Raw genomic sequence first — 21156 nt, 5'->3', positions numbered from 1 at the left:
ACAGTAAGGTCTGCTGAGCTTGTGTCGTGTCTAGGTTACTATGACATCATGTGCATCTCATATCTAAGATGGCTGCAAGTCTAAGGTTTGTTAGGTACATACCGATCCTTGTTACTGTGACATCACATTGTCCCTGCCTTACCTCTGTTATCCTCACCTTACCTCTATAAGTCTTAACCAAAGTACAAGTATTTTTAATTAAAATATGCTTACACTACAATAAATTTGAATAAATCAATCATAGATAACAGATCCGAATTTCACCTTTTATTTCAGAATATTTACAATAAAATGTTTTTAAAACCTTAGAACATAGTACTTTTTGTTTGAGTAGGTGACTGGTGCCAAGATGTGCTCTGTAGTAATACTTTTTTTCAAATTATTAGGCTCTAAATGACATGGTAATTGGGCATCTCCCATACAACAATTCAAAAAGTCCTGAAATTAATGTAACCACTGGTGTACCAACAATCGGACATCTAGGCCGTACCAACCATATGTACGTACGTACAGTAGATGTCAACCAAAGTTCAGCAGTAAGAATCACAAACAGGTATTTGCAAGGAAAGACAGAAATGAGCCACTTTAATTCTGTAACTGAAATTAACCTCTTCCTAAATGATAAAAAAAACAAATTGTGGAGAGAAAAAGAAGCTGCTCCTGATCTAACACACACTGCTGGTTATACCGCCATCGCCTGGTCTTGCATGGCTGCTTCTGTAATGAGCTGTTAAGCTAAATCACACATCTCTAGTGATAGTCTAACTAACTGTAAGTTTTTCAGTTGCATAATTGAATAAACGAGTCGCTCGGTCTGTCCGCTGGTGACAGGAGAGACAAAGTCAATCACACCAAGACGGTATCTGTCAGAAAAGTATCTATTTATTAACCTCAAAACAAAGAGTATTTATTTGCTTAGCCAAACACGTGTGTCATCTACATTCGTTACTAAATACTTTTAAAGAAAAGCTTTAAATACAAGAGCACACACACAAAAGCAACAGTCCGGTGATCGCTTGACTCATGTAGGCAAAGGATATGTAACCAACCAACCAAGAAATTATTTCCCTTCATTTATTTTATGACTATCCATTCCATTTATTTTATACTATCTATAATCACTTACTGTAAAAATAGGGTCTCACACTATATATGTCATGGTGTAAGCTGTTACATAGTGCTAACACATTTAGGTACAAATATCAGGAAATTAAATGTGAAATTCTGAAGAGTTGTATAATTTTTATGTTTTGATCTCAAACCCAAAACTCAAGTGTATAGAAAAAAAAATAACCGTCTTTGCCATTAAAATGCTTTTAGAGTTACGATAAATGAGTATTAATAAGAACTATTACTACTAAAGATACTGATGCGATAACTGACAGCCACTTGTTACACCAGAATTAATTACATGTTTCACCGCAAAAGAGATACATACATACTTTCATATGTGTGCATGGTTTGTCCAGATGTGTGCATGGTTTGTCCAGATGTGTGCATGGTTTATGTTACACGTGAAGTGGAAGAAATAAAAAGAAAACTGGACAGAAACAATTAACTGTGTAGCAAATTAATTAAAGCACTATTTATTTATAATTCACAGCCTTTAGTTATATATAAAGGCAATCGAAAACAACAGGAAAGTTCTTAAACATTATGGAAAATTCATGCTTTATGCTTGCTTAAATTCATATGCAGTTCGATAAATTGGAGCACTACTACTGTATTTAATAATAATCAAATCTACATATTTTTAATCTTTAGTACATTTATCAAACATTTCTCTTTTAATCTAGTAGAGTGCAAATATTTTCAGATCTTTATACATACATATTCTTATAACATCCTTATACTGTATGTCATGTATAACTGAAGATTGACTAGATGACATATCAAAACCAAAACATTGATCAATCAGACTTGTTCAGTAATTTCATATGTACAGTAGCATATGTGCATGAGCCCATCTCAACCTTATATTCGAACGTTCCTACCTAGATAGCAAGTAAAAACTCCAATCCAGATCTGCCATAGATGTGACGCGGATCTGCCTGAGGCGAGGCAAAGCAAATCCAAGTCTGTTCAGGATCCTAGTCTATTGCTATATTCACAACATTTAGGGTACGCATAGACAAGACAGGCATTTTGATTGATTTGAAAGCTATATGAGATAATTAAAATGTAATCATAATAAGGAAAATAGATAACACTTTAAGTCGTTCCCTCTAAATGGCACTGTGTTGTCCTTTAGACTATTACTGTTAGGTTAAAATGGAAATTTATGTTCTATTTAGTTTCCTGCTTCACCTACACTTTGTATACAGCGGAGGGGATTTCTTAAGGTAAAATTTCGTATTGCGAAATGTAAGCCACCCAAAAATATTACTAATATTACCAATTTCTAACACTATAATCATTTTTTGCACATATGCAGATTGCTCTTGGCACCGGATGCTTCAAAACAAAACTCCCATTTCTTCTTGCTACCGTCTTTGCTTAACTAAATTTTGCACAAAATGCAAACAAACCCACAAAAATATGCAAAATCGCTTTGCTTGGCTGATGTAATTTATCTGCCATCCGATTCGACTCAGTTTGTTCACTCGTATGCCAAAAATGCTTCATATGCCCTGGCAAATTTGATGCAAAATTCTAGTTCTTATAAGATGGGGAGTTCATATACTGAGCTGCCACTGTAAGGTACCAGATGGTCATGTGTCTGTTCTATTTTCACTGTTTCTTCTTCTTTGTCTTTCGGCTGTTCCCTTTCAGGGGTCGCCACAGCGAATCATCTGCCTCCATCTAACCCTATCCTCTGCTTCCTCTTCTCTCACACCAACTAACTTCATGTCCCCTCTCACTGCATCCATAAATCTCCTCTTTGGTCTTCCTCTAGATCTCCTGCCTGGCAGTTCCAACCTCAGCATCCTTCTACCGATATATTCACCATCTCTCCTCTGAACGTGTCCAAACCACCTTAATCTGGCCTCTCTGACTTTATCTCCAAAACATCTAATGTGGGTTGTCCCTCTGATGAACTCATTCTTCATTCTCTCCATCCTTGTCACTCCCAAAGAGAACCTCAACATCTTCAGCTTTGCTACCTCCAACTCTGCCTCCTGTCTTTTCTTCAGCACCACTGTCTCTAAGCCATAGAGCATTGCTGGTATTTTCACTGTTTATTATTGTGTTAGTTATAGCAGTTTCTCAGTCCAAGATTTAAGATTTGTTGTGTTTATTTGTGTACAATAAGTTTAAAGAAATTCTGCCTGCATTTACACCCTGCCTCTACCCAAATCTCTAGCTGCTTTAAATATTACAGGAAGATGCAACTTGTGTTCATGTGGATGTTCAGTCACATGGTGCTACATAGATAACAATTTAATAACTATTTAATGTACCTTCTGCGTGCACAAAAAGAAACTTCAAATAATCAACAATGTTTCATGCATTTACATATAACCGAAAGCAAATATAATGAAAAGATTGTTGCTATATAGTTTAAACATTTTTATATTAACTATATTCTCATATTATATAAAAAAGATACATATAGTATGTGTCTAAAGGTATTCGGACACCTAGTCAGCACATATTTTGTCAAAAGCCAAATGCTTCGGTATGATTAAACATTACTTTTTCTCTTTATTAGAACTAAGAAATCGAAACACATTCAAATAAGACAAAGCCCATGGAAACAAATTGAGGTCAATAAAAATATGCCAGGGGAAAAAAACTTTCATGCCAGGGGAAACTGCACAGTTCATTGACCACAGAAAGTATCTTATATGAATTTGAACACAAAGTTTTAGTTTTTCTCATGCAACATGAGTGCCTGATGTGACCAAGGTTTTAAAATGGAATAATTAACAAAAATGTAAAAAAGTGCATTTAAAAGTAAGCTGTACTTACCTGAACGCAGGGACATATATATAACACAAACAAACCTAATTTGACCCCTTTTTTTACTTGTACTGTACATAAGCAATTAGTTTAAAGCATTTATTATATATAATCCAGGAGAGACTCGTGTTCTTCTATCATTCAGACACCAGCTGAGCGTTCGTCCACACTTGTTGTCCGTGAATATACCGAGCCTGCTGCCTGGGTCATGTAGCTCTTCATACACTGCACATGGACAAATGGTGTTTGACGCAAGAGCCTAACAAGGTGATTTCTGAACTTTTCACCCACAAACACGTAGAGGAACGGATTAAGGCAGCTGTGTGAGTACGCCACGGCTTCAGTGGCTTGCAGCATCAGTTGGATCCTTTTGCTGAGCTCACACTCTGAAGGCAGGATGTGCTTCAGTTCCAGTGCTTTGAGGAGTGCTGCAATGTTGTACGGTATCCAGCAGCAGAAGAAGACCACCATGACCACAACAACAAGACGAACAGCCAGTTTCTTGGATGTACGAAGAGCCTGCAGTCTCTGGAGCACCATCGTGTAGCAAAATCCCACAACAATCAGTGGAATCAGCATTCCCAAAACATTCATTTTAATAAAAGCTGCAATTCTCACATAATTGTGATTTTCATCTTTTGGATAAGCATTGCAAATATTTTTTTCATCATAGGGTTCAATTCCAATATAGCGTAGCTCAGGAAATGATGCTGCAACAGCTATAATCCAGATCACCACACTAGCAAAAATCCCATATGTTTTTGTTCGGATTCTCAAGGCAAACACAGCATGAACGATAGCCAAGTATCTGTCGATGCTCATCAGCACAATAAAGAAAATTCCAGCATAAAATCCAATGTAGTACACACCGAAAACCAGAATGCACATGGCGTTACCGAAAACCCAGGTATCTCTGGCATAGTGAGCCAGGAAGGGGAGAGTGAAGATTAGTAGGAGGTCAGCGATGGCCAGGTTCAGGAGAGACACATCAGTCATGCTTTTTATCTGAGCACTTCCCAGGATCACCCACAGCACCAGCATGTTGCCAAAAAAGCCTACCACGAAGAACACAGAGTAGAGCACTGGGAGAAAATAGATTGGATGGGATGCATAATCGCATGGTTCTGGAGGAAAATCAGTATAATTAATATCATAGTATTCAGAGTAATCATATGTTGCCGTCATGCTGAAAAAAATGAGAAAAAAGATAAAACATGAGGTTCGACACGCACACATATTCAGATTTTGCTTTAAAGATGTAATACTAAAATTATGAACATCTGCATTTAGAGCTTAGACATAACTGTGGATTTATGCATTATACAGATGTGTGATTTTTAGATATGGGTAAAGTTTCAGAAAATAAAGACGTGTCTCAGTTCTGTGTAATTCTTACATTGGACATGAACTAAGTTCCACTGTCTAACAGTTTTATGTAGCAATGATATATTATGCTAAAAGTATTTATTTATTTCTTTTTTTTTTTTTTTTTTTTTTTTGGAGGGGTTGGGGAGCAATAGATACATCCAAGATTTATAGAATGACATTCAAATGCACATAAATAAATATATTTTTTAATTTATCTATTTACTCATTTATTAGACTTATGATATGTCCTAAGTCTTGGAGCCTTGAGCAAATGTATCATTTATCACATAGTTGTTATTTTGTTGTGTCATATTTTGAGTGTTTTTAAATTGGATGTCACTGCTATCATGTTACTGCAAAAATAATTACCTGCATATATAAACAATTAACCTAACCTAACCTAACCTAACCTAACCTAACCCAACCCAACAAACCTAATAAACATGTCACTTATTAATCACCAGGCTTATTAATTTGTGGTCTCCTCTCTTTAAATATTATAAATTATGCCCACATCCTGTTTGTTGCAATTTTACAAGCTTGATTTGGCATATTGTGGTTTGGTGCGTGCTTGACTTTCACATTACATATGCAAGCGTAGGTTATTTATTGTGACATGTAACAGGGATAAACAGTCTCAAGACTATGAACAGGAGCGTTATCTTTAAAAATAAACTAGAAGCTAATGCACAAAAACATCACAGATGCTAGACAAAGACAACCCGCCAGTTGGAACGTAAATGCACAAACTGTTTCAGGAGAAAACTCAGAACAAATCAAGAACCACATATGGAGATGAGAACTAATGGCAAGACCTGAGTGGAGGCAAGACGTGAATCAAAACAACGAGGATGTGCCATTGGAAACAATGTATGCTGTGGCTCTCATAACAAGGGGGATAAACTGACAAACATGAGTGGGTGATTAAAAAAAAAAATTATTTAACTTTTTAATTTAAGTCAGGATTCTGAATGCAACCCATGTCCTTGTTTTTGATTGAACAAGCATTTTCAACAAAGTGGATTTACAGTAAATTTGCTTGTCTTGTTAAAAAAAAAACACAAAAAAATGCACGTACTACTGTAGTTGTGTTAATTCAAAACTAGAACAAAAAACATTTAAACTGAAAGTCCACACATTGTAAATGATGTTCTCAATATTTCATGTGAAAACACTAATATTAATAAATCTAAGTTGTTTTACTTCATTAAATCCTGTTCCATTACATAAATAGAGCACCTGCTTATAGCACCAATAACATAACTAATGTTAATCTGGATGTTATTAGTCACATTATGAGCTATTTTTAAAGAAATAAAACACCACATTCATTTCTAGAGAGAACTAATGATGAGCTTTCGTAAGAAACATTTAGATATCATAGATTTACTTTTACTTTTTTTACTTTTACTGCTCACCTACTGTACATATCAGAGGCTCTAATGTTGTAGTGCACAAAATACATGACCATACACCCCATTTCGAAGCACCACAAAACAGTTGATTTGCTTTAATAATGGATTTGACTACTGATTGGAATGTAATATGTGCATACCTCAATGTTGTGTTTCCCATCAAAAGATTATCAGTGCTGATTCCCACTGTTGCCATTCGAGTCTATTAGATGCTATAGAAAAAATAAAATAATAAATAAATATATATATATATATATATATATATATATATAGATAGATAGATAGATAGATAGATAGATAGATAGATAGATAGAAAATTAAGGAATATAAAACATAAACTTGACTGAAAACCACCTGTAATGTTAAATGTCAGCTCAAAAAATGAGTCAGTAAACCACTGAACTAAAGAGTCTGTACTTAAAATAAGTGTAGTAGTTTAAACTTTAAAGATAAACCAAAAACACAGGGGTAAAGACTAATGCATTAAGCAGTGAACCAAATAACACAACACACAACATGTATATGATTTACGCCACATATAACAATAATTCAGATAAAACTCTTTTGCTACATACTTACAAAATTAAATAAGAGACTTGTCCTTTGTGACTGAAACTCACAACTTAAAATGAGATACTGATGTCTGAGGTTTCTGGTTTTCACACTTCTGTTTTTGTGACGACACCAGGGGCTCTATGGAGATCCGCGTGAAGTTAGCCTATTAGATTGCCCTTCTAAGAGTTCTAATGTTCTCTTTTGCAAGAAGCACTGAGCTTGTGGTTGTATGCTAAGCTTACTGATACTCAGGAAGGCTTGTGGTAATGAGATAGAAGGTGTTTTTTGTCAGGAGAGGTAGGCTGAATTTTAGTAGTGAATTGAAAACAGTGTGGCCTGCAAAACATCCAATCAATTAATCAAATATGTACTTCAATATTAATTATGTCATTGCACGATGACAATGATTATTAATGCGTCCATAGTTTGGACAGCCAGGCCAATTTCCTCATGTTTGTACATACATTTTGGATCAAAGACTTCACCAACTGTAAATGGTGATTTGTATGAAAGATGCTGCACATTGTAATAATATGGTGATATGTTCTTTGGGAAGATGTTTACTTAACTTTAATGCAAAGAGGACATAAAAGAGAATAAAGCCCTTCAAGCTTCAACACTCTTAGCATTAGTTGCAAGACATTATCAGATGTTTATGCTCTGATTCTCTTCATTATTCTCTATGTAATTTGTACTAATCTCCAAAATGTAATGTCGCTTATTCAGTCTGAATAGTGATCACCACATTGTTATTTATTGAAAATCTAATCTAACCATGAACTTTAGCAAGCCAAAATATATAGGGTAAAAAAAAACGTCTATCGTCTTCTTTACCACAGACAGAAACCACAAAACTGGCAAATTGAGCCGGAAAATGTGAAACACCTTGCTGTATTTTACCACTGTCTGAAAGATTTTACCCTTGAAGTTTTTGACTCTACCCCCCACATCCGTTTACATCTTTAACCATCTCACTAATAGGAGGGGACCCTCCCCAAAGTCTTGTCAATTTCACACCATCTACCTTTGCAACCGATTGTACGGAACAGGTTCTCATGCTCAGCTGCTCCACCAAAACTCAGCCACTATGGAAGACCTCATACAGAAGAAGCTGCATCCAGTGCCCCAGCAACATCCATGCATGAGCCAGAAGCTACATGGTAATCTTAAAAAAAGTTTGCTTAAACTTGGATTCTTAAACACAGTATCTACAGTGTTTTTTTTCCCCATTAATTGTAAGGTTTTTTTTATGCAATGTTCAAACCTCTTTGTTTGTTTACTTCAGGGATGTGGATAAAATAAGAATGGTGCTCTCATTACGCATTGGAACTGAGGAAGTGAAAGTTGAAGTGGTGTCATTGCTGCTCATGCTACATGTTTCCATTTGTCTTCGAGCAAGACTTTGCTCATCAAATCTCCAGGAAAGTTAGCATGGCTGCTAAAATAAGTTTCAGACTGTTCCAGGTTGTGAACTGATATTACTAAAACAGGAAGAGTGGAAACAAACAACCTTAAAAAGGCAGTGTTTTACCAGGGCATCAATGCTATAAAAAGCCGAAATTAAAAACAAGTTAAGTTCTTGTATACTGTGATGACTAACTGTCTTTTTATAGGCATATATATATATATTGTGGCGTGGGCGGGGCGGCGGCTGACGACCAGCATGCCTTGCGGGGATGTCGGTGTGTTCACCATGATGGAGAAAGGTGTTTGGGTTAGTGGCTTCGGCCCTGTTTGTGTGTGTGGGGGTGTGACGTGTGAAATGTGAAATGTGCTCCAGTTCAGGCTGACGCTGAATTGGATGTAGGCTCCTGAGTGAAGGTGCTGCTCATGCTATACCTGCTGTGTGCCCATTAAAGTACTCCCAGCCATTGCATTGGGCAGCAAATAAGTTCACTCGTCTCTCCAGCATTCTTTCCGGCGTAAAAACGCTACATTGGTGTCAGAAGTGGGATGGAGAGTAACGGGTTCGAGCGCACAACGGAGGACCTTCTGAAAATCCAAGCGGGCCGCCGAGTAGCGGAGCGACTACTTGCACAGAAGAAGCGCTTTCCCGACGGAGCTCGCGCGAGCACACCACGTCAACCAACGCGAAGCGGGAAGAAGAAAATCCCGGCGCTGAATCTCGGGGCGGAGGCTGGCGCTGCGCAAGCGCCGGAGCAAGATACAGCTCCGTGCGCCGTTAGCCGGCAAAGCGACCTGCCGCTGCGCGAGGCCGAGCGCGCTGAGCCCATATCGGCGATACATCGAGGCGGAAGAGCCGAGCGACCGCCCGCAGCTCAGTGGCGCTCCGTTCGTGAACCTAGCCGGGGACAGGGCTACCCGTCGCGGCTAGGCAACGAGCAACGGGACAGCGTACACCAGCAGCCGCTAGACTAGCGCCGGGAGGACGCGTGGTAAGCCGCGCTGGGCTTTACATCGGCTGTGTGCTGGATGGCGTCTTACTGCGGGCGCTTGTGGACACCGGCTCCACTGTTTCGCTGCTGCGCTCTGGATTACTGGGGCAAAGCAAGCGTGTTTGCGGACGGCCTGATCCTGCCTTCAACATCTGCACCGTTGCTGGGGGCTACGTGAAGGTACGGGCGTGTCGCACAGCGCGAGTCCAGGTGGGTGGACGAACTTATTCCCACGGGTTCGTTGTGGGGAATGTCGAGGAGGACTGCGTTTTGGGGTTGGACATTTTGGATAGATGGGGTGCGGTGCTGAACTTGTCCAGCGGAACTCTGCGTGGTAACTTCGGGGTAGCCAGGTTGCTCAGACCCAAACCAGACGTAGAACCCTCGGCGCAGAACGTTCCCCCCGTGCAGTCCCCCAGGCCCTCCGGTGGTGATCAGCTGTCCGGGCCAGCGTGCAGCTGTATTACTGCATCACCCAGAGCGTCACCCGCAGTCGCTCCGCCGGTCTCACAGCTGAACTGTAAACCGCTCATCGCCAGGCAGAAGGGCCCCACCCAGCGCTATGGGTACTACCCAGGGCACCTATGGGGCGAATGGGCGTGGACACTCACAGCCAGGGGCGAGATTTTGCTGCTGGCGAGCAGGTGTGGGTGTGTTCCTCCGGAAGGAGGAGGAGGGGGCTCTCGGCCGGGCATGTGTCTCACTGGGTGGGCCCCTGTACGGTAATAGCTTGGCTCTCCGATGTCATCTACCGGGTGCAGTTGTCAGGGCGGGCACGAGTTTTGCTCCACCGGGACCGTCTTGCGCCTCACCAGCCGCACGCTGGGGAAACATCGAACTCTGTGGAGGCCGGACCGCCTCAGGACTATGTTCGCGTGCATCCCTCACCTGCCAAAGGACGCCGGCGTTCCCACCGCCAGTGCTCCCACCGCCAGCGCCGACCGCCTCCACGCCTCCAAAACAAAGTTCGTCTTGGTGACCAGGGACGGTCACAGCTCGGGTGGGGGCAGTGTGGCGTGGGCGGGGCGGCGGCTGACGACCAGCATGCCTTGCGGGGATGTCGGTGTGTTCACCATGATGGGGAAAGGTGTTTGGGTTAGTGGCCTCGGCCCTGTTTTGTGTGTGGGTGTGTGACGTGTGAAATGTGCTCCAGTTCAGGCTGACGCTGAATTGGATGTAGGCTCCTGAGTGAAGGTGCTGCTCATGCTATACCTGCTGTGCCCAATAAAGTACTCCCAGCCACTGCATTGGGCAGCAAATAAGCTCACTCGTCTCTCCAGCATTCTTTCCGGCGTAAAAACGCTACAATATACATATATATATATATATATATATATATATATATCCTTTACATACTTCACACTAACTGTCTGACTAACTAACTGTCATTTTATAGGCAGAATTTTAGGCATGTGTGAAGTATGTAAAAGATATATATATCTCAGCAAAAAAAAGAAACGTCCTCTGACTTTCAACTGTTTTTACTTTCAGTAAACTTAATGTGTAAATATTTGTATGAACACTAAAAGAGTCAACACCATAAGACATAAACTAAAAAAGTTTCACAATGTGTCCCTGAATGAAGGGAGGCTCAAAATTAAAAGTACCAGTCAGTATCTGGTGTGGCCACCAGCTGCTTGAAGTACTGCAGTGCATCTCCTCCTCATGGACTGCCTATTGCGGACAGACTGAGCACTGATGGAGGGATTGTGTGTTCCTGGTGTGACTCGGGCAGTTGTTGTGGCCATCCTGTACCTGTCACGCAGGTGTGATATTCGGATGTACCGATCCTGTGCAGGTGTTGTTACACGTGTTCTTCCACTGCGAGGATGATCAGCAGTTCTCATGTCTCCCTGCAGCATGCCTAATGCACGTTCACGCAGATGAGCAGGGACCCTGGGCATCTTTCTTTGGGTGATTTTCACAGTCGGTAGACAAGTCTCTTTAGTGTCCTGCGTTTTTAGAACTGTGACCTTAAATGCCTACTTTCTGTAAGCTGTTAAGGTCTTAACGACCATTCCACAGGTGCATGTTAATTAATTGATTATTTGATTATGGTTAATGAACATGCATGGAAAACATTGTTTAAACCCTTTACAATGAAGATCTGTGAAGTTATTTGGATTTTTACAACATTATTGTTGAAATACACAGTCTACACACACACATATATATATATATATATATATATATATATATATATATATATATATATATATATATATATATACTTCAGACCTGCCAAAAACTATATATTACACATCAATATATGCTTTGACTTAAAATCTGCATAAAGGGATTTTGGATGGTCAGTCATGTGTATGATTAACCATTTCATATTATAATATACAGGTTAAAATTGAGTCTGAAACAGAAACAGCTGGGTAGAAGGCTTAAAACTGGTGTGTTTTTACTAATGTGTGTTTGTGTAACACAGTTTATAGACCATGGGAAGACTGTCTACTGCAAAAAGATGCCGTGCAAGGTAATTATATTACATCAGCAAGGTCTCTTCCACGCAAGTTTTAAAGCAGACTGGGGATTTCTTGATGCAGCAGATGAAAAACACATCATGCTTTCCTTTAACATCAGCAAAGAACTAGCTCTGAACTGGGTCAAAATTGGAAATATTTGGCTGTATCAGAAGGCAGGATGTTTGCCAAAGGCCTGAAAAGAGGTACAATAATAAGTCTCTTTAGGCAACAGTGAAGCATGGTGGGGATTTCTTGCAAATTTGGGACTGAATGTTTGCAGATGGAGTTAAATATTTGGTCTTCAATGCAGAGAAATACAGGCAGATACCTACTCATCATACAATACCATCTGGGAAGCATTTGATTAGCCCTACATTTATTTCACAATGATAAAGACCCCAAACACATAGCCAATGTCATTAGGAATCTTCAGCATAGAGAAGATTAAGGAGCCCTGGATTGATGGTTTGGGCCCCACAGAGTATTGATCTCAACATCATGTAATCTGGCTGGGATTATATGAGGCAGAAGGATTTGAGGCAGCGTACCTCTGCTGAAGACCAGTGGAGACCTTAAAATGTTTGGAACAACCCAGCTGTTCAGTTATATCACAAACTGTGTGCAAGTGTAAAAGATACACTTTACAAATATTAATGGCAATACTGGGTATTCAGGAAAAAAATTATTTGTATCTTTTGTTTCTTTACTTTCCATTTTTTTAATTGGCCGAAATAAACTATTACCAATTCTCTTTTTAAAAGCATTCTTAGTTTATATCTCACATCTGACCAAAACTTTAAAACTTTTACACAGTACTGTGTGCATACTAGCACCTTGGTATGTGTGTGTAATGTACTATACTATTAGTCAAAAGTTTGGACACAAGGGAAAATTTGGTCTTTCCTGGCTTTTAATTTTTTCATACAACATAAAACAATGCCAAAGACATTATAAATATATAATAATCTTCTTGGCACAGATGATATTAAGATGTTTCTGCTACTTATGCTCTATAAAGCCTTCATAATGGCTCTAATCTGAGGTGCTGTTTGTTATTTAGTGATTTCTGTGGCTGGTAACTTCTCCGCAGCAGAGGTACGTCTTGGTCTCGCTTTCCTGGGAAGGTCTTCATGAGAGACAGTTTCATCATGGGGCTTGATGGGTTTTGCAAATGCACTTGACACAATACTATTCTTGCAAGAACTGTTCCAGAACAGCTGATCTTCATGTATTAAAACAACAACTGACTGTTGTTGCTTAATTACCAAATGCCATATGTGTTATTTCATAGTTAGTTAGAAAGTAAGAAAGTCATTATCGTTCTAGAATGTAGAAAATAAATCCAAACTTGTGTCCAAACTTTTGACTGGTACTGTCAAATTATTGTGTTGCAAAGAAAACAACAAAAAAATTTCTTGAACTGTATTAGGAACCCTTTAACACACGATCAAAACTGGAAGGGTTTACCTATCATGCTTAGAACCCACTGTTTTACTGGGTTTACCTATCATGCAAACACCCACAGAGTTATGATCTGGGGTTGGGTCAAGTTGGACCCCAGTTGGTCCGGTCTAGACTCAGCATTATATGGCCAAAAAAAGCTGATGACTTAAATGTTATGAATGACCAGAGTTTCACATCTATGCAGTTTTGAATCCCTGAGAGGCATATTCCAGGGCCCAGATTGTAAAGAGGCCAGGGTTTTTCACATAAACACTGTCTAACACAGTGTGTGCTGTAATCAAAGCTAATGATGAAAGAAAAAAAATCTTATTCTGTGACTTGCAAATACATTTAGCAATTTAATGGGTAATTAACAGTTTATCCAGCCTGATACAGAAATGCTTTAATAAATGCTAATGAATAATTTATTAATTATTCTTTCCACAAAACATCCTTTTTGAAATCTTGGAGCCGGGGTAAACCAAAAGTCACAGCAATAACTTCTGCATTGCTTTGTGCAGCACAAATTGCAATACCATTCTGCCAGATCAATAAACTAGTCAATAAATAGCTGAATTGCATAATCGAGATTAACTCATACATTAAAATACACAATAATACACATCAATCAACATTTACATAAAAGAATGAATGAATAAATTAATCAAATTATCCGTGCATCAATCTGCAACAATGTTTTTCTTGTTGTCAAAACTGAAAGGTAACGTGGTGCTTGAGGTTTATGGTTTTCAAACTTCTGCTCTATAGAGACATGATGCATGATGCTTGCGAGTTAATTAGTCTGCCCAACTAACAACTAATGCTCTCATATGCAGTAGCACTGATGTTGTGGTTACATTTACTGAGCTTACCGGCTTCTCAGGAAAACATGTGGTTATGAGACATGGGGTAAAAACAATTATTTCGAATAGACATGAAATGAATTTACCTTTTCAGTATTGAATAAAAAGCAAAGAGGCATATACACTAGTGTACCAGTCATTTGCACTTGGTCTAATGCGTGAGTTAACATGAGCGAATTCTCACCACTGTCTGGTATATTGATGTTGTTATAATAATTGTATTTAACATCAGCTTTATACTGTGTTGTAAGAGAAATAAAGCACTTAAAAAAAAATCCCTTCATCCATGCTGTACATAATGTATGCCAAATCGTGCGTTTGGACATCAGGACAAATTTGAATTGTAAACATTTATAGTGTGGTTTAGGTTGCCAATGTGTTATGTGTTTTCTACTTATAAAAGTAATAAAAGTTTCTATTATTACTTAGGTTTCAGTAAAATTATTATATTACTATTGTTTATTACTTTTCTATAAAACTAATATAAGACGATTACTAGAATTTGCTATCTGTTTCAAAAGAAATGGTGGAGTCACATACGTTTTCTAAATGAGTCAGGATGGTGAAGATGTAAATGTACAAAGGTTAGACACAGTGCTGATGCAAGAGCAGCTATAGGAGACTACTAATGCATTTAACCAGAGGTAGTTTTTAATAAGTTGGGCTTGGAGGACCATATGCGGTCCTGCTGTTAGGTCTTGGAGCTGATAGGTTTTATAAGCCACAACTACCCCCCAACAGGTTCTCACTAGTTGAATGATAGTTTCCTCTCGGGAGACACAGTGTTTGACTGTTTGTTTCTGGGCCAGAACAGATGGTAGATTCAAGATTCAAAGAACTTTATTATTCTCAGAGAGAAATTGCTTTGTCTTAGTTATACAGTTGCTTTTTTTTTATTTATAGAGAAGAAAGGGTAAAATTCGATTAGACGAGGAAAAAAATGAAATTGAGGAAATAAAAATTTAAAGAACAATAACAATAAATAGAAGTAAAAATAGAATTAAAGATCATGATCCCAGCGCGGCGGCATCTTGGCAGGGGCAGTATAGGACGTGTCAAATAAAATATGAATGATGGTGACATTCATGCAACCAATTTTCCGGTTTGCATGTCACATTTTTTACATCACTTTGAGGATCAATTAACCTTTTTGGGGGCCCTGATTTTAATTTGTGACCAAGGCAGGCTTATGCCTGTGATGGTCTCCAACTTAGAAAAGAAGTATGATTTTTTTTTTCTGTTCCTTAAAACATTAAGAATACTGTAAACCCCGTCTACACACTCCCAAGATGAAAGGGTTCAATCTTGACTTCTAAGTGATCAATGATCATAGGTTATGGAAAAAATGAGGAAACAAGGAGAAAAGTGTAAAAGATACATACATATAGTATGTAGCTGTGTTATCTACTTCAACTGAATAAAGCATTATAGCAAAGTTGGAGCAAAGGGGCCTTTTTTTTTCTTATTCTGCTGAAGGGAAGTTCACACCCAGGGTGCTATAAACACTAGAGGTGATGCTAAGCACAGCAAAACTTATATAGCAGATGCCCAATTCACTTCCGTCTACTTGAGCAGAAACACAAAATTCAGTCGATTTAATTTTAGTAATAACAGACACACATACAGCTTTTTAAGCAATGGGTTAGTTTTGTTAATTATAAATTCAAGATGTTTGAAAACTTGATTCCATTAGTACTGCTGTTCTAAGGCACAGGGATCACAAGTCTGGCACAATTCTGGTCAGATTTTTACCCAGTAAACATACTGCTGTTTATTCTTTGTTAGCCATCACTGCAGGTGCTGTTTATTGCTCTGCCTTCACCAATTGATGAGCTTGACCCTTCTTCCTTCTTATTTAAAGCTTAAAAAAATCCTGTAAACCTTACATTCTTTAAAAAAAAAATAATTCCTAGCCATTTATAAAGTGCTTTCTTTCGTAACAATTTTCTTTTATGAGGAACCTACTTAAACTACATCTTGTCAGACATTTTGACCTAAGTAACCACAAGCTTGACCTGGGGCTTGCATTTAAATATGTCACATGTTTACACATATCCCTCTACGTTCTGCTGTTGTGTCGTGGTGCCCCTAAAGGTCACTTGTAAGTTGAATCAAACAGCAGACACAAACATGAATATCAGAAAAGGTAAAGGTCAGAAAATACACAATAATGAACAAATGCTTGAAGCACTTGAAGCAAAACTGAAGCAAAATGAATGCACATTTGTGTTACTACTTACTAAAAGGGTAATATGGTACTATTAGTGCATTACTATATATAAAAAGCAACAGGTTATATTACTAATTACTAAAAAAGGTTTTGTCACTGGGTGTAACCTCTCAGAAGGTGGTACCCACTCCACCAGGTGATGCTGCTGCCTCAGTCCCTTTATTAGACCTGGAAAGTTAACATCTAATGAAGGGTCACGGATGATATTTATAGGCCATAGGGAAGTCATACTTTACCAGAGTGCCTCCAGACAAGAATTATTGTTCATGAAACATCAACTCAAGCCACCATAAAACGCACCAGTTATAACCTTCCAAATTTGTTTAGAGGGAATATGTCTGTGAACATTCTCAGTCATGAAGGTAAGGTCATCTGGGTGTTCCCTATCATGTGAACTGGACTTCTATCTTGTTAGGTAGAAGTGTTTCACTACTCATCCAAGTAACCTCCTGAGGAAAGTTGGAATATTTCACATATTTGTGTCCTCCAGGGTCAAAAGGGTCCTAATCATAAGTGTAATGACGGTATCTTAGGCACAACCTGTCTCCTATTTTTCATGCTGGCCTTTTATGTACGTGTAATAACGTTTATACATACCTGACAGTAATTAATTAAATTAAAGTATATATTTAATGTATTATAAGTACATTACAGCAACTTTTTACTGTGTTACAAATACTGTAAATGAGTAATATATTTTGAATATATTCTTATTGCAGCAGTAGCATGCTGTTATACTTCTGGCCAATTACAAATACTAAAAAAGTACACTGTGTGGTTACTTTATTATATCAAACGGTACACATAGTCTTCTATACTACTGTATTGCAACTGTTTTACCAGTACACTAACATTTAGACCATTAGTTAAGCATTTACAAATACTGAATGCATTTTCTACACTATAACATGTTTTTGAAACACAACACATAAGTAATTACGCAGCAGATTTTATTTATAAGTTCAACAGATTTAATTTGCATAAGGTTAAAAAACAACAACAACAACAATAAGTACAGTACTATAGTTTATTTGTGTTTAACAAAATGTCAGGTTGTCTCACAAACACACAAATTGTTGTCTCCCCAAAGACATACATTAGTATTAGAATATACAGAAACATAATACAATTATTTTTAAGTATGTTTAAAGTTCAATTCCGAAATTTAGTAAAAGAATGATGTTAGTATACTTTTTACATATTAAGTACTGGTAAATTTTCTGTCAATATATTTTTAATGTACTATAGAAGATTTAATATATTTGTAATACTCTAAAGTGTACTTAAAGACTGCTTCAGCAATTTGATAACTCTGCAAGGGTTTTCTGCCTTATATATCCTTCAGCCATTAGGTTTCCTGGTCACAGGTGTGCCAGGTTGGTGAGCTGGGATAGCTCACCAACCAGAGGGAACTGGCGTCATTACTGTACCTCTCCTCGGGTGCCAGAATCCCCAGGCTCATCTGGTAAAACTGGGACTGTCGGAGGATCCCTCAGTGTGAGGGGTGTCGGTGGAACCTTACAAATTCAAGCTACAGTTAGATAAATGATACCATGCAATGTTGATATTCATAAGCAATATTACAGACAATTTTAATGCTAATAGATGTATTATTAGTTGCGCTTGGCTTAGCGGGTGTAGTATTGCTTTAATGTGGTTACAAGTATGAGTCATTTTGCTACCATGGTTATTTTTAAGATTGTTATGTGGCATCTAATATAAACTTGATTGTTGCTAGGGTAGATTGTGATACAGCTGTGCAACCATGATTTAATTAATAAAAGATTTAAAACTAAAATTTAAACTGTTGTTTAAACAAAGACAGACATTAGTATTAGAATATACAGGTACACCCCAGTAAAAAAAACAAAAAAACACTTTAGTTTATTACAAATATATTAACATTCTCGATGTTATATACACTGCAAATATACTAACAAAAAGTTGTACCATCAGTTAATATATAAAATGTATACTGATATCATGCTTTTACCAAATTTTGGAATTATACTTCAAAATAATTGTATTATAGTACACTTTCCAAAAATATATTATTGAAAAATATACTTTAAGTAAAAGGTTGGTCTAATTTTAGAAATGTCAAGTAACGAAGTACAAATACTTCGTTACCTTACTTAAGTAGAAATTTTGGGTATCTTTACTTTAATGGATTTTTCAGCCGACTTTTTACTTCTACTCCTTACATTTTAAAATAGCCTCATGGGGAGCCTATCAGGAAACAGACAGGCAGAATCTGCCAACCTCCAGTTTCTGATTGACTGGTGTTGCGCCGATTTTAGTCTCTGGTTGGCTGAAATAGTTTAAGGGGTATAACACTGCTGCAATTTGTGCAAGTGTAGCTTTATGATTGTGAGCAAAATGATTTTCAGCGCACAAACATTGAGAGAGTAGGGCACCAAATATAAGCATAAATAGGTATATATGAATAAGTACATTTAAATTTAACTGAAAATATACTGAGAATACCGTAGATTAAAATTTGTATTCTAATGTATACTTTCTGTACATTTGTACAATGATTATTTTGAGCATATTTTTTTAAAGAATATATGAAAAAAAATGAAAAACAAACTTTAAATACGTGTGCTTTGAAAATTAGACCAACTTTTCACTTATATTTTCCAATAATATATTTTTGGAAAGTGTACTATAAGACAATTATTTTTAAGTAAGTTTAAAGTTTAATTCCAAAATTTGGTAAAAGCATGATGTTAGTATACCTTTTATTTATTAACTAATGGTAAAACTTTTTGTTAGCATATTTGCAGTGTACTATCTAGGATTTCAATATATTTGTAATACACTCAATCACTAAGTGTTTTTTTTTTCCACTGGGGATGGTTTGTTCTTATTTGCATACTGCTCATTTACATATAAAATTAGAACTAACTTGCACCTTGTAACATGGATAATTGCACTGCTACTAATTTATGTTTCAATTTTACTGCTGCTATCATATCCACACATCATATTTTTATTTTGTGTGCCATTTATATATTGCTATTTTAATTCTATCTTGTAAATTTGTAAATTTCCAGCACAAATGTATCTCTAGTGCAATGTTGTCAAAATCTATCTGTTTTAGCTCACAGACAGTTATATAAGTTTGACTGCATTTCATAATGTATATGCTTTTGTATGGGACAATTAATTGTAAAATAATGCAAAAATATGCAAATATGTGAAAGATTTTGATGTACACTTTGTGATGTGCAGTTTAGCCCAAAATTAGATAAACAGCAGAATTTTAGACACAAGTTCAAAATTAGAAATTGGTCTCACTCTCTAGCATTATTTCCTATTTATTTTAATAGGTTTGATGCTGAACTGAAATGGTTAAACCTTTTTTACAAGTGTACTTTTTTTTTCTTGGCAAAATTTCATCTAGATAAACTTATACAAATACATATACAGTGGTGTGAAAAACTATTTGCCCCCTTCCTGATTTCTTATTCTTTTGAATGTTTGTCACAGAAAATGTTTCTGATCATCAAACACATTTAACTATTAGTCAAAGATAACACAAGTAAACACAAAATGCAGTTTTTAAATGATGGTTTTTATTATTTAGGGAGAAAAAAAAATCCAAACCTACATGGCCCTGTGTGAAAAAGTAATTGCCCCCTGAACCTAATAACTGGTTGGGCCACCCTTAGCAGTAATAACTGCAATCAAGCGTTTGCGATAACTTGCAACGAGTCTTTTACAGCGCTCTGGAGGAATTTTGGCCCACTCATCTTTGCAGAATTGTTGTAATTCAGCTTTATTTGAGGGTTTTCTAGCATGAACCGCCTTTTTAAGGTGATGCCACAACATCTTAATAGGATTCAGGTCAGGACTTTGACTAGGCCACTCCAAAGTCTTCATTTTGTTTTTCTTCAGCCATTCAGAAGTGGATTTGATGGTGTGTTTTGGGTCATTGTCCTGCTGCAGCACCCAAGATCGCTTCAGCTTGAGTTGACGAACAGATGGCCGGACATTCTCCTTCAGGATTTTTTTGGTAGACAGTAGAATTCATGGTTCCATCTATCACAGCAAGCCTTTCAGGTCCTGAAGCAGCAAAACAACCCCAGACCATCACACTACCACCACCATATTTTACTGTTGGTATGATGTTCTTTTTCTAAAATGCTGTGTTACTTTTACGCCAGATGTAACGGAACACGCACCTTCCAAAAAGTTCAACTTTTGTCTCGTCGGTCCACAAGGTATTTTTCCAAAAGTCTTGGCAATCATTGAGATGCTTTTTAGCAAAATTAAGACGATCCTTAATGTTCTTTTTGCTTAAAAGTGCTTTGCGCCTTGGAAATCTGCCATGCAGGCCGTTTTTGCCCAGTCTCTTTCTTATGGTGGAGTCGTGAACACTGACCTTAATTGAGGCAAGTGAGGCCTGCAGTTCTTTAGATGTTGTCCTGGGGTCTTTTGTGGCCTCTCGGATGAGTTGTCTCTGCGCTCTTGGGGTAATTTTGGTCGGCCGGCCACTCCTGG

At 37.7% G+C, this 21156-nt stretch overlaps 1 protein-coding gene across 1 annotated transcript; it reads right to left on the bottom strand.

The window, feature by feature from the left end:
* Nucleotides 1-3933: 3933 nt before the first annotated feature.
* On the bottom strand, nt 3934-5083 carry LOC128520593 (C-C chemokine receptor type 5-like). Its single transcript, XM_053494900.1, has one exon. It carries the CDS (start codon nt 4942-4944, stop codon nt 4045-4047), a length of 900 nt encoding a protein of 299 aa, XP_053350875.1. The 5' UTR covers nt 4945-5083; the 3' UTR covers nt 3934-4044.
* Between the last annotated feature and the right edge of the window lie 16073 nt (nt 5084-21156).

Source organism: Clarias gariepinus, chromosome 4 (assembly GCF_024256425.1).
Source record: "Clarias gariepinus isolate MV-2021 ecotype Netherlands chromosome 4, CGAR_prim_01v2, whole genome shotgun sequence".
NCBI classification, from domain to species: Eukaryota; Metazoa; Chordata; class Actinopteri; order Siluriformes; family Clariidae; genus Clarias; species Clarias gariepinus.
The sequence above is the reverse complement of the archived record's forward strand: the minus strand, read 5'-3'. Positions and strand labels throughout refer to the sequence as shown.